This window comes from Prionailurus bengalensis, chromosome B1, assembly GCF_016509475.1.
Source record: "Prionailurus bengalensis isolate Pbe53 chromosome B1, Fcat_Pben_1.1_paternal_pri, whole genome shotgun sequence".
NCBI lineage: Eukaryota > Metazoa > Chordata > Mammalia > Carnivora > Felidae > Prionailurus > Prionailurus bengalensis.
This window is the reverse complement of record NC_057344.1, coordinates 121,585,226-121,598,444: the sequence shown is the minus strand read 5'-3', so window position 1 is coordinate 121,598,444 and position 13,219 is coordinate 121,585,226. Positions and strand designations below refer to the sequence as shown.

The following is a 13,219-nucleotide window of genomic DNA, read 5'->3' as shown; positions in this document are numbered from 1 at the left end:
GCTGTCAGCACAGCGCCTGACACGGGGCTCGAACTCACGAACTGCAAGGTCGTGACCTGAGCTGAAGTCCGACGGACGCCTACCGAGCCACCCAGGTGCCCCTAGGGATGGCTTTTTAAAGCTAGACAGAAAGAAGTGGGAAGACACTCTGGAACCCACGATATTAGACATCAAGAATTATCTAATAATTCGAAGCAGATGATGGGAGATAATTTTGTTGTATACAATTTAGATAGTTTCGTAGAGGCATGCAAAAAAACTTCTCTGATCCCATATTCAGTGACTGGCCTGTGGTTAACATTAGGATAAGGCAAAACTGTGGATAAAGGATAAGAGTTCCACCATGTGGTTTGCTCTCTAGATGAAAGCAGAGACATAAATTCTAATTTAATATTAAGTCTTTCCAGTGCAGCCTGAAACTATATTTGGCTCGAAATGTCTTAGTTTTATTATTTTTTTTCTTTCCTTTCTCATTCTACAGGATTTCAGTTTCACTTTCATGATTTTTCCTTGTTAACCAGACATGTCACAGTTTCAAACATATTTTGTGTCTATGTGTGTGCATACGTATATACACATGCACACATATGTATGTGTGATCTCAGAGTCTAAGATTTTAGGACCTAAAAGAAAGCTGCAAATAAATAAATATTTTTAACTCATGAAACTGTCATTAGGTTTCTAATGCTTATCGCTATTCCAGATGTCCTTGTTGTTACAATGAACAATAAATAAACCTCTGAAATGATGCAGATTGCTTGATTTCTGCCAGTCTTTCCCCCCATTTTGGGATCACCAACTAATCCTTGGGCTGAAGAGAGTTTTCTTCATTAATGAGAATTAACTACCAGATAAAATACATCTACTTGGATTTCTTTCTTCTGTAAAATGTTCTGGGGAATCACAACCCTAAACTGAAACCAGCCTGTAATTTTATCATCCCAAATCAGAAGTGGAAACAAGAAACAAAGACCCCAATACATATAAATTAGATCCTCCAAAGACATTCATTGGTATTCAACTGTTTCCAAACTTTACAAGATAATAGAAATTTTGTATTTTATTTTCAACATAAAAGAGCCACAGACCAATTTAAACTAACAACTTTGTTCTGGATAGGGTATCAAATTCTTTTATTTGTAAGGCAGAAGCTAAGGAGGAGAGATTCAGGACATGATTTCCACTCAGCAAAAACTTGAACCAGAGGACTTACTGTCTGCTCAGATACACCAACATGTTTAACGTGATGAAACACATAACTTCTTGGAGTAAACTCAGATTAAAGGAATAGAACGAAACTGTTTTATGTGCAGTTTATTTGACTTTCATGGCCAAATAATGCAAAAAAAAAAATCTCCTTCTTTATTTTGCAGTATATTTATTTTTTTTTTAAATTTTTTTTCAACGTTTTTATTTATTTTTGGGACAGAGAGAGACAGAGCATGAACGGGGGAGGGGCAGAGAGAGAGGGAGACACAGAATTGGAAACAGGCTCCAGGCTCCGAGCCATCAGCCCAGAGCCTGACGCGGGGCTCGAACGCACGGACTGCGAGATCGTGACCTGGCTGAAGTTGGATGCTTAACCGACTGCGCCACCCAGGCACCCCAGTTTTTGCAGTATATTTAAACAGAACAAACTATATTCTATTTAAGTGCTGTTGTGTTAACAACAACAACAACAAAAGGCATCATGCTGCTTCAAAAAAAAAAAAAAAGATTTCAAGCATTGTAGCAACTGGTTGTAGAAAGTTCAAGAGGGTGAGGACAAGGCACATGTTAGTTTGAATCCAGGCTCCATTACTTCACTAGCTGTGTGACCTTCAGCTTTAACCTCACCTCATCCAGTGGCAAACGTTTCATATGTAAAACAAGAATCATCCTAGCACCTATATCAATAGGCTGTTCTGAAGTGGAGATAATATTAATCCCCTAGTAAACATATATATGATAATGAAGAATTGAATGACAGTTAATAATTACAATTTTTTGCTGGTCAAAAGGGTAAACATTAGTGAAGTGTTAATACATGTAAAGGACTTAGAATAATGCCTGAGACATAAATGGTAAAGAGGAGCTGAAAGAACCTGAAGGAAAAACAAATTAATCCCATAGCTTACATTCCTCTAGGAAATGAGAAGAATCCCTATCTGCTATAGACTTTATAGACACTAAGAGGTCAACCCGAGAAGGTAAAAAGATACTCATGGGTTGTAGAGATATCATTACTACCTGTGACTTTTCAGGTGACATTGGATATGGAGCAAAATACTGAGAAGAACTAGATAAATCTCTCAGGAAGAGATTCCACATCCTTTCACCCCCTGCCCTTAGAGTAAAGCAGCCATTTTAAGGGAGAGGTTCAGTTAAGTTCTTTGATGGCTTCTGATTCCTACTTTCATCTCTGTAGCCATCAAGCTCGGGAGCCTGGTAGGTAGAGCAGAAGGCCAGGCCCCAGAGAGAGACAGACGGCAGACCTCATGCAGGAGGGACTGGGAAGAATTAGAAACTTTATTCCTTGGTTGAAAATAATAGTGCATCCCTCACTCCAAAAGAAGAAACTTCAATATACGTTCTCAATAAACTGTAGTCTCAGAGAGTCAAAGAATTCTGGAAAGTTTTACAAGTTCTTCTCTGAGCACCTCTGAAGAAATTCATAGCTTTTGCATCATGTTCTAATAAGCAGTAAAGAACATTTCTTATTGTTTACTTCAAAATGTGTGATATCCTAAGTTAAACATACTTTTTACAAAAATATTTATTTATTTATTTATTTTGGGGGGGGAGAGAGAGAGGGAGACAGAGAACGCCAAGCAGGCTCTGTGCTGTCAGCTCAGAGCCTGACATGGAGCTCGATCTGATGAACCATGAGATCATGACCTGAGCCAGAAACCAAGAGATGGATGCTTAACCAACCGAGCCACCCCAGTGCCCCAAACATACTTTTAATTAATATTTTTATTTCTTTAGATTTAAGCATGGTAGAGTCAGCTTTCAGTGGTCTGCTTAGAAACAAACAAAAGTTTCTAAGTGCCTTGAAAAAAACATGCACTCTTATAATTGGAATTAACACGATTAAAAACAAATTCTGATGAGTGACTGACGATTGGAAGAAATTATTTTAAAAGCAGAGTAAGCCACACAATATATCCTTTCATATGTAAGAGACTGAGAGGGTGGATAAAGAGAACTCCCCATTAGTGAAGTAAACACTGAGTTAGTCTTGGTAATAGTTAACTGTGCAGGAAACACCTGTACTGTTGAAATGTACAGGCATTTTGGCTACAGTACCTGGCACATAGTAGGTGCTCAATATATATTTGATGAGTGTATGCATTAATATCTATTATAAACTTACCTATTCTGTATAAAATATTACACTTTTATTATATCATTTATATTATAATTATTGGCCAATGAACTTGACTACAATAGAGATTTGTTAACAAAGGCCTATCACCTTATTAACGCTAATTAATCTTTCTCTTGAGGAATAAAAGGAACATAAAAGGAATAAAACGAACATAGAGAAAGACATCTATTGTAAAATGTTTGTTGACTTTTAAGATACCACCAGGGACGTATTCTTCCTTTAGAAAAAAAGACTCCATCATGATGAAAATATTATCTCTTAAATGATATCACTAAGCCTGGAAGAGTATTAATAGTAGCAAACTGTGGCTATAACATAGGAAACATCTAGAATCTGGAAGAAGCAGAAAATATCCATTGAATTCTGGATATTTCAAAATATATCAATATATTTACTGAAGTAAGTTCTTACAACTATTCTTTAGCTAATTCTAACATAGTAAAAGTTTAGGCATATATTACATATTAAAAAAATTTTTTTAACGTTTATTTATTTTTGAGACAGAGAGAGACAGAGCATAAGCGGGGGAGGGGCAGAGAGAGAGGGAGACACAGAATCTGAAGCAGGCTCCAGGCTCTGAGCTGTCAGCACAGAGCCCGACGCAGGGCTCGAACTCACAGACCGTGAGATCATGACCTGAGCCGAAGTCGGACGTTTAACCGACTGAGCCACCCAGGCGCCTCTGTATATTTTATATTCTATTATATATAGAATTCTCTCTCCTTCCTTACATTATACATGCCCTTGAAATGTGACATATGACTGAAGAATAGTCTATGGAGACAAACAGGCAATGACGATAGAAATTACAGAGAGGAGTAAAACCACGAGATGATAGGAATAATTGTACACTTCACATTTACCTAAGTATACAGACTCTATTAATATGAGTGTATGAATCCTTTTATTTCATTTCTGCCTACAACATTAGGTAGTTTGCATTCGTAGATGTGACCTGTGCTAATCCAAGTAAACATCAAATCTGGAAGTCAGATGCTAACTTCCAGAAGGGGCCACATTCACCTTTCATTGGACTTAAATGCAGTTTTTAAAGGTAAAGATGCTATCAGTTTAAACTTCCGCAAGATCTAGTTTCTGCTGCCACCTTCACTCTTCATTTTATAATCTGTCTCATTCTATTGATTGAGCATCAGCCTCTCTATCAGACTGGAACTTCATCAAGCCACAGGTCTCTCTTGCATCTTGGAATCCTGAGTTCCCTACACAGACTAGGTTTTTATCCCATGTTTACAGAAGTGGTTTGCTCTCGAACTTTCCCCTCCACCTACATTTTTGTTAGTTTCCATTCATTTTGGGGTACTTCTGTAAGATCTACAGTGATTTTTTTTCTCTCCATCTTTCACCTGATGGATATTTCTTTTTTTTTTTTTTTTGATGTTTATTTATTTCTGAGAGAGAGAGAGAGAGAGAGAGAGAGAGAGAGCGAGCACAAGTGGGACAGGAGCAGAAAGAGAGGGAGACACAGAATCTGAAACAGGCTCCAAGCCCCGAGCCGTCAGCACACAGCCTGATGTGGGGCTCGAACCCACAAACTGAGAGATCATGACCTGAGCCAAAGTCAGACACTCAACCAACTGAGCTACTCAGGTGCCCCAGACCTTTGTTTCTTATAGAGAAAGTATACTCTTTAGGGGTAACTGAATACCAAACAGTATCTTAAACAATAATACAAAAGGTGCATACAGCATATTCATTACTTATTATTATAGATATGAAAAATTATTGGTATTGACATGAATAACAACATATTAATGTGTAAATATGTATTTTTTATCATAAACATCAAAATTTGAATAACTGACAGGAACAACTTCACTAAAGGCACTTTTAGAAGTTACTCAGTAAATGGTAATATCTGCTAAAGGATTACTTTTTAAAAATTTGTTATTAAGGAGTGAAAAAAGTCACTTAGCAATGTGAGCTACTGAAAGATGGTCATTAAAATAGCTCACTATTCAACAGTGTTTTCAGAATCATGGGAAAATTCTCTCATGATATGTGTGTGTGTGTGTGTGTGTGTGTGTGTGTGTGTGTGTGTGTTTGGTGTGTGGTTTTTTGTGTATTTCTTCAAAACAAATAGAAAATATAATATCTTCCATTCTCAATTGTATGTTATAATTTAACATAATCCAAATCTTAGAAACATATTCCTTGGGTTACCTATGAGACACCAAGTAATCACCTGGCAAATAGCATTAGCACAAAGGCTCAAGCCTCTTACCATCAAATCCATCTTCTTCTGACCCTAGTTCATCATCTGAGCAGATGTTGAGGACATTTACCAGCATTTCAGTCACTAAAAAGGAAAAGAATAAAAATTAAAAAGTCCAGATTTTCAGTTATAGCCTTAATTATTACTCTGGCATTATTAATGAGCAAGCTTAGCATTTCTTACCTATATTGTATATAGAATCTCCTGCAAAGCACTTTCTATAAAATCCTGATCATAAAACATAACCGGCTTGGTGATTCTACACAGACTATATGTTTATAAAAGTATTAGCTCATGCCTATGAAATGGTATGGTAACATTTAACTAGCTACGTCAACAGACAATGGACAAATCAGATATGTGGCTGTGAATATACTATCCATCTATGAAGGAGGAAGTGATTCCTTTTGAATTTTTATTTGTTTGTATGATGCTATTACATCTAGACCACATTGCAACCATCTGTTTTGCAGGGACTAAGTGAATGCTAGATCTCTCTCTCTCTCTCTCTCTTTTTTTTTTTTTTTAATTCTTTTAATCCCCCCAGAGAACCCAGCACAGTGATGGGCATGGGTTTTGTTTGATACGAATTGCCGACTGACAAACTAATATTTGAAGTTTTGAGGATACTAACTTTAAATTTTATTTTCAAAACTTTATCAATAAAGCTTCAGTAAGTTTAAGAAGACACTTAATTGAGTAAACTTATTACAACCAGATTGTATTAAAGCGTTGTCAGAAATTAGTACCATGTTACTTTTACACTAAGGTGCATGCTATTTACACTTAACAACTTCTGAAATTAGGTTGGATTCTGTCATGAAGGTGAAAAGAAAGTGGCCTACTATTTCTTCAAGAGCTCCTTTTAAAAATCAGTGTGATTCTAGAGTGGAAAATCTATGATAAAGAGTAAATATCAATGTAGCCAATATTAATCCACAGCTTCCATTTAACTATCAAAAGTGAATTATGTATACAAATATACTAATAGGTTCTTTTGTAATGGATGTTCAAAATCTGAACATTTACTGGAAACAACCCAAGTGAAGGGTGTTCAAAGGGTTCCCAGTAGTTGTCAGGATTCACACTGCTTCTGCTTCCAGAGAAGCCAACAGAGGACAGTAACACATGCTGTGTTCTGATCAGTGTAGGGAGGTGGTGACATGGCGTAGTGCTGGGAACACTTATCAGACTATTAAAATTTACTCGACTTATTTTGGTATCTGAAAGAAAGACTTCTTCACTGACAAATCATAACTTCATGATTTAATCATTTTAAGGAATTTAAGGGAAAAAACCCTCCATACATATTATAGGAAAATAAATACTACATTCATATATCATACACATTTATTAATACAAATAAATACATATTTTAGAAAAAATGTGTAGCTTTTCTCTAAAACCCCTATAAGGGTTCTGAAACATGTGCAAACTCTTACCTTTATTCTGATGCCTATTTACCTTCTCTGGTGATGTGTCATATCATGCCTGAGTTATGACCCGGTTTGCCCCCGTTAGCCCTCCTGAACTAAATGCTTAAGCCCAGTGAGTGCAGGACTTACCTTGAAATTTTTGATGAGGTTTAGGTCAAAATATAAAACAAAACAAAGAGGGAAGGAAGGAAGGAAGGAAGGGAGGGAGGGAGGAAGGAAGGAAGGAAGGAAGGAAGGGAGGAAGGAAGGAAGGAAGGAAGGAAGGGAGGGAGGGACGAAGGAAGGAAGGAAGGAAGGAAAGAAGGAAGGAAGGAAGGATAGGAAAGGAAGGCAAACCAATTCTTTTGGAAAACTGGACAAGTTAATAGTCAATAACTATGTAAATGTAAATCTGTCTCATCTTGTAACACATTAATGGTCGCCAATTTGTAAAGAAGTATTTTTGTTGTCGTATATACTGGCTTTTAAATTATTATGGCCATTAATCACTGTCACACAGTGATTATTATCAACATCAGAAATGTGAGAAAAGCATGGCTATCTTAACCTTTTAATTTGACAGGTAGTTTATAAAATAAAATAGCGCTCGAATTAAGATAGGAGGATAAGGGGGAAAAGTAGCCATGATAGCTTGAAGCAAGTTAAAACTATATATCTGCCATTTTTCAAAGAGTTGTAGTATTCCAATGAGATCACATAAATTCTCCTAATGTTTCTCATTGCTCTTGTTTCCCCTTATTTCACTCATTATATTTTGTTACAGTGACACACTTTCAAATCTTTTCCCTCATGTTGCCACTTGTGACTTTTATTGGTCAGGCCAAAGTGTTTCTCTGTTTTATGGTAAAACAGTCCACATCCCCTCTCCTTCCCTCCCATATCATTGCAGGATTCCACAACACACCTTTTTCTCCAACAAAGGGCAGGGACCAAGTGAAAACATCCATGAAATTTGGAAGCCAGTATGGGTGAGGAGAACAGTTGAATTGCCTGATGTTCATGACATTGTTCTCATACTTCAATACTGCAGCTGAAAACAACAAAAACAAAGACATTAGGTTTACGTGTACATATTTCTGCTTCTCCACATGGCCTCAGCTGATCAGGAAAATTAAACTGTGTGACTTTAGGTCCAAAATATCAATGCCAGTATCTTAGTCAGTCATGAATGTATACACTACTCGGGAATCAAACTATACTCAATGTAATATGAAACTGCACAATATATGAATGCTAAATATGAAATGGCATTACAGTTTGGCAAATATTTATATAAAACAGCTAATCAAATGTCTATCAGGAATTGGTCAAGCTCCTCTTACAGCCAAGAATATTCTAGTCTTATTTAACAGTTGATGACCCTAATAAAAGTGGTATAGCTAAATCATTTTCACAATTTAATAATCTCCTCAAATATTTGAACAGAATTTACTTCTATGTTTTCAAAGAAAGCATGCATTTTCCATTAGAACTCACAATGGTTATACACAGTAGTTGAAATTAGACTGCATTCTTGACTTAATAAAATAAAATGTTTGGATTGGATCTTACATAAAATAATATACTGGTATCTGACTTCACTCCTGACTTCTGGAAAGGAATCACCATCCATGACTTAGGAAATGAATCTACCCTTTTCACTCTGCTTTGTATAGTGTCTGTAGGTTAGATACACAGTCACAGAGAAAGCTATGGTTGCAGAGATCCTAAGATCATTGCTGGTCTCACTTCTAACCAGACTCAGAAATTCAAATTCATTCCAAAGCAATCCCAGTACAAGGTTAACAGGTCTCTGTGAGTCCCTTCCTTCCTTCCTTCCTTCCTTCCTTCCTTCCTTCCTTCCTTCCTTCCTTCTTTCTTTCCTTCTTTCTTTCTTTCTTTCTTTCTTTCTTTCTTTCTTTCTTTCTTTCTTTCTTTCTTATTTCAATTTTGGGGCTTCTGGGTGGTTCAGTTGGTTAAGCATCTGACTCTTGATTTCAGCTCAGGTCATGATCTCACAGTTCATGGAATGAAGCCCCGCATTGGGCTCTGCACTGACAGCACAAACCCGGCTTGGGATTCTCTCTCCCTCTCTCTCTGGCCCTCCCCCACTCATGCTCTTTCTCTCAAAATACATAAATAAACTTAAAAAGCAGATTTTGTTTTGAAGTAATCTCTACACCCAACATGGGGCTCGAAATTATAACCCCATGATCAGGAGTTGCATGCTCTACCAACTGAGCCAGCCAAGCACCCCTCTGTGAGTACTTTCAATTTAGGAAGAGCTACTTGTTTTAATGGCATCATCTATTCTATGGATAGACAAACAATTTTAAGTTGTGGGAAATTCTCAAGTTGAGTTTAAAACTTCTTTACCACTCAGTGATCCTAATTCTGCCTTCTGGATAGATACAGAACAAGTATACTTCTGATTCTAAATGACAATCTTTTAAATACAAATCACAAGGGACGCCTGAGTGGCGCAGTCAGTTAAGCGTCCGACTTCAGCCAGGTTACGATCTCGCGCTCCGTGAGTTCGAGCTCCGCGTAGGGCTCTGGGCTGATGGCTCAGAGCCTGGAGCCTGTTTCCGATTCTGTGTCTCCCTCTCTCTCTGCCCCTCCCCCATTCGTGCTCTGTCTCTCTCTGTCCCAAAAATAAATAAACGTTGAAAAAAAATTAAAAAAAAAATAAATAAATACAAATCACAATACTCTCGCATCACACCTTCTTAAACTTTGGTAAGATTTTGCTTTTATTATCATCTCATGGCATAATTAGCATCACATTAGTGGAAATTATTGAACAGATCCTAGATGATGTCAAACGGGTTTTTTCTTGCTTGGTTTAGGCTTTTAAAACGTAGAGAAAGCAATCATTTTAATACTTTATGTTGTAGCCTGTGATTACAGGTAAGAGATCAAAGATAGCCCTTCGAAATCTAGTTTTTGAAAAGCTACCAAACGTTTACTGCTTTTGAGCCTTAATGTCTGCATTAATATCTTAACTTCTTACTTACCAATATCTTTAACATAGCATCGCTTTCCTAACCGTGTTTGCTCTTTCACCTGGAATATTTTCTTAGAAACCTCTAAATACCCCAGGTTTTCTATCCTATGGTGTCGAACCCAGACTGTATCCCTTCAGGGAAATCTTTTCTGATTTCTTCTAGCGGATCTAATCTCAACCTTCCTCTGCATTCCAAAAGCTCTTGACTTAAACCTCTATACTGCATTTATTATTTGATATTGACCATAGCCATTGTGTATATATATATATATATATATATATATATATATATGTGCATGCCAAACTTCTATATCTTTAGGGACAAGTATCATACAATGGGCTTTATATTTCTTTGTGCTCCACATACTACCTTCTCAGTATAAATGCTCAGAAGCTAAGGATTCATCTTCCTATTTCTCTTACAATTTTTTTTTTTTTAAGAAAATTCCTCCTAATCCCTTTGGCTCTTCTTCATATGAGAGGGCTTTTAGTCCCTTTCCTTCTTCCTGCCCATCCCTATTCTGGATGCATGCCACATTGGCAATGTCCCTGTAAAAGTGTGGCCCAGAATGAAGATAAGTTTTTTGGTGGGTTTAACCAACGCAGAATATGAGGAAGATATATAGTTTTTTGTAATGTGGATACTATATATATCATATTGCAGCCTAATAATATGTTGGTGTTGTCAGCAGCTTGCAGTTAACTAAAATCATACTTGAGAACAGTACGGTCTTTGCTTCAAAACATATTTCTGGCTCACCAGCACAGTTCCAGGGAACAGAATCACTACACTTTGGGGACAAGAAATGCAGATAGTGCAGTCGTTGACATGGAAGGAATTAATATCTTCTTCCCACAGACTGCTGAATCCTGCATATATGTCTGTAACCCCATTCTTCTTTAAATTATCCTATCATTTATTCCATAAGACACTTGACCTAAGGATACATTCATATAGTATTAAAGCCATACAAAATGAAAAAAAAAATCATGGCAAATTACCATACAAATATCTCTGATCTGCCAGATGGAAAAGGTGAAGTATTTCCCACCTCTGCTAAGCACTACCTGAATACTGGCTCCATTTAAAAGGTCTTTACTATTTTTGGATACAGCATATTCATAGCAGGAGTATGTTCTCATGTTTTCAAAAGATCTTTAAGGTTCTAATCTTTTTGAAGAGCAATGTCTCCTGTGAGCTTCCCCCGCTTTTTATCTGGCATTAGATTGGTGCAGCAGGAGGAAGGAAAATAGATGTGAAAACTAGCCTTGGGAAAATAACCTCTCCAAATGCCCTGGCAGAAAGGGAGAGATTCTATAGAATATGTCATTTAATCCTTACTACAAATCTGAGAGGCAGGTGTGACTGCCGTTACGTTATAATCCAAGGAACGGAAGTTGAGAAATGAAATGGCCTGCTCAACATCATTCAATGAGCAACGGAAAGATAGGACTCATATTTAAACTCAGGTTTTACTGACATCAAACCCATCCCCTCTCCACCAGTCCCTCTGTCTCTTATAAATTATAAATGGATGAATTCTAGTCTTAGCTGTTATACTAACTTAACCTTGAATATAGTATTCATAATTAAAGATGTTTTAGCTTTTGCCAAAATCATATTTGAGAAAAATGAAATACGATCAAAATTTACAAGTGAGGGTATGGCTTGCTCAATAGATAACACAGAGGTTCTGTTTTGGAGCTGGTGAGACAAAGCATTTCTTCATTCGACGCTGACTCAATATAATTTATCTGAGTGCCTACTGATAAAGCAGGAATTTTTCCAGATTTTATTTTTGTTTATTGACAGCAGAAATAATAAATTGTCACAGTAGCTACATTTACTAAGCATCTGCTATATATCAGGCATTATATTTGGTCCTTTACAAAACGTAATCACAAATCTTCACAATAGCCCTCAAAACTAGTTCTTACTTGCATTTCAAAAATAAGCAAACAGAGAGGTTTGCCCAAGGTCACACTTAAGAAGCAGTTAAATTCAGTTCTGGTCTGAGTCTAAATTCCCCGATCTTTCTAGTATTCCATGATATTCTCACCCCAACTGCATAAACTGTTCATTGCCTGCCAAGTTTTGAATACAGATTCTCCTTCCACATTTATTCTTTGTAAAAAAGAGCACTAGACTGGAAGGCCAGGAGCCCAGACTGCTAGATGGGTTCTGTCATTAAGTACTCACAAGACCCGAGGTCACTTAAAGTGTTTAGATTTCAATTACCTCACCTAACTTCATGGATTTATCTAGATAATTTATATGACCACTTCCAGATCTGAATGATAACAAACTTCTGGAACAAAGACCTCATCATTAATGCAATGAATAATATTCTCAGTAATTCTAGAGACTATTTATAGAACATTTTTCTACTTCTCTATAGGTTAGAGAAAAGAATAACTTAAAAATACAAATACACCAATATATATATTCTTTTTTCTTTAGCAGCATAAGGTATTCACTCAAAGATACTTCCTGAATAACCTTACATTAATAAGTTACTCATAAATTTTTATGTTTTTTTGTATAATACATATATGTGTATATATGTGTGTGTGTGTGTGTGTATCATAAAAGTACATGAAAAAAAAACCCTTAACCTAAAACAGTCCCAATATCTACAGTCACGAAATTCACAGTTAACATTTCATCTTCCACCTCCCACATCCACCCCTGCCACCTGCCTCTAACTGTCACTGGGATTACAAAACTCAACTAGAGCCCTAACAGTGTGCTGTTCTCTGAAGTACTTGAAAGACATTTATCTCCAGTGCAATATAAATAATACAAGTGGTTGTGCTTCAAGAATCACTCGAGACCAACTCCTGAGACCTTGTCTGAGAAATAGAGAAAGAACAAAGCCTACTATCAAGAAATCTCGCCATTATACTGGCAATTATACATGACCTCCTGTCATTTAACAATTGCATCAGAGGCCTACAGAGAGATTATGACATATATACAAGGCCATGTTATTAACCAAATTCAGAGCTGACCAGACAGTCTAGAAACAAGTGCTCTTCTTTTGCACATGTGCTTGTGAAAAATAGCCAGAAAAAAATTGATATAATGGAAAGAATACTAATTTCTATAAACCTGGAGGCCTGACTGCCTGTTCTTTCTCTGATGTCAAAGTTATGGCCTTAAAGTTATGCAATTACTTGGTCTAATCATTTTT

The 13,219-nt window shown here is 36.7% G+C and overlaps 1 protein-coding gene across 2 annotated transcripts in view; it reads right to left on the bottom strand.

Moving 5' to 3' along the window:
* Nucleotides 1-13,219, bottom strand: part of PPP3CA (protein phosphatase 3 catalytic subunit alpha) — a 328,963-nt gene that overhangs the window by 28,420 nt on the left and 287,324 nt on the right. For both annotated transcript variants that reach the window (XM_043571713.1, XM_043571717.1), the window contains exons 9-10: nucleotides 7,944-8,069; nucleotides 5,613-5,687 (exon numbers count right to left, since the gene is read on the bottom strand). In XM_043571713.1, the coding sequence (XP_043427648.1) occupies nucleotides 5,613-5,687; nucleotides 7,944-8,069 (201 nt within the window). The remainder of the gene's footprint in view (nucleotides 1-5,612; nucleotides 5,688-7,943; nucleotides 8,070-13,219) is intronic.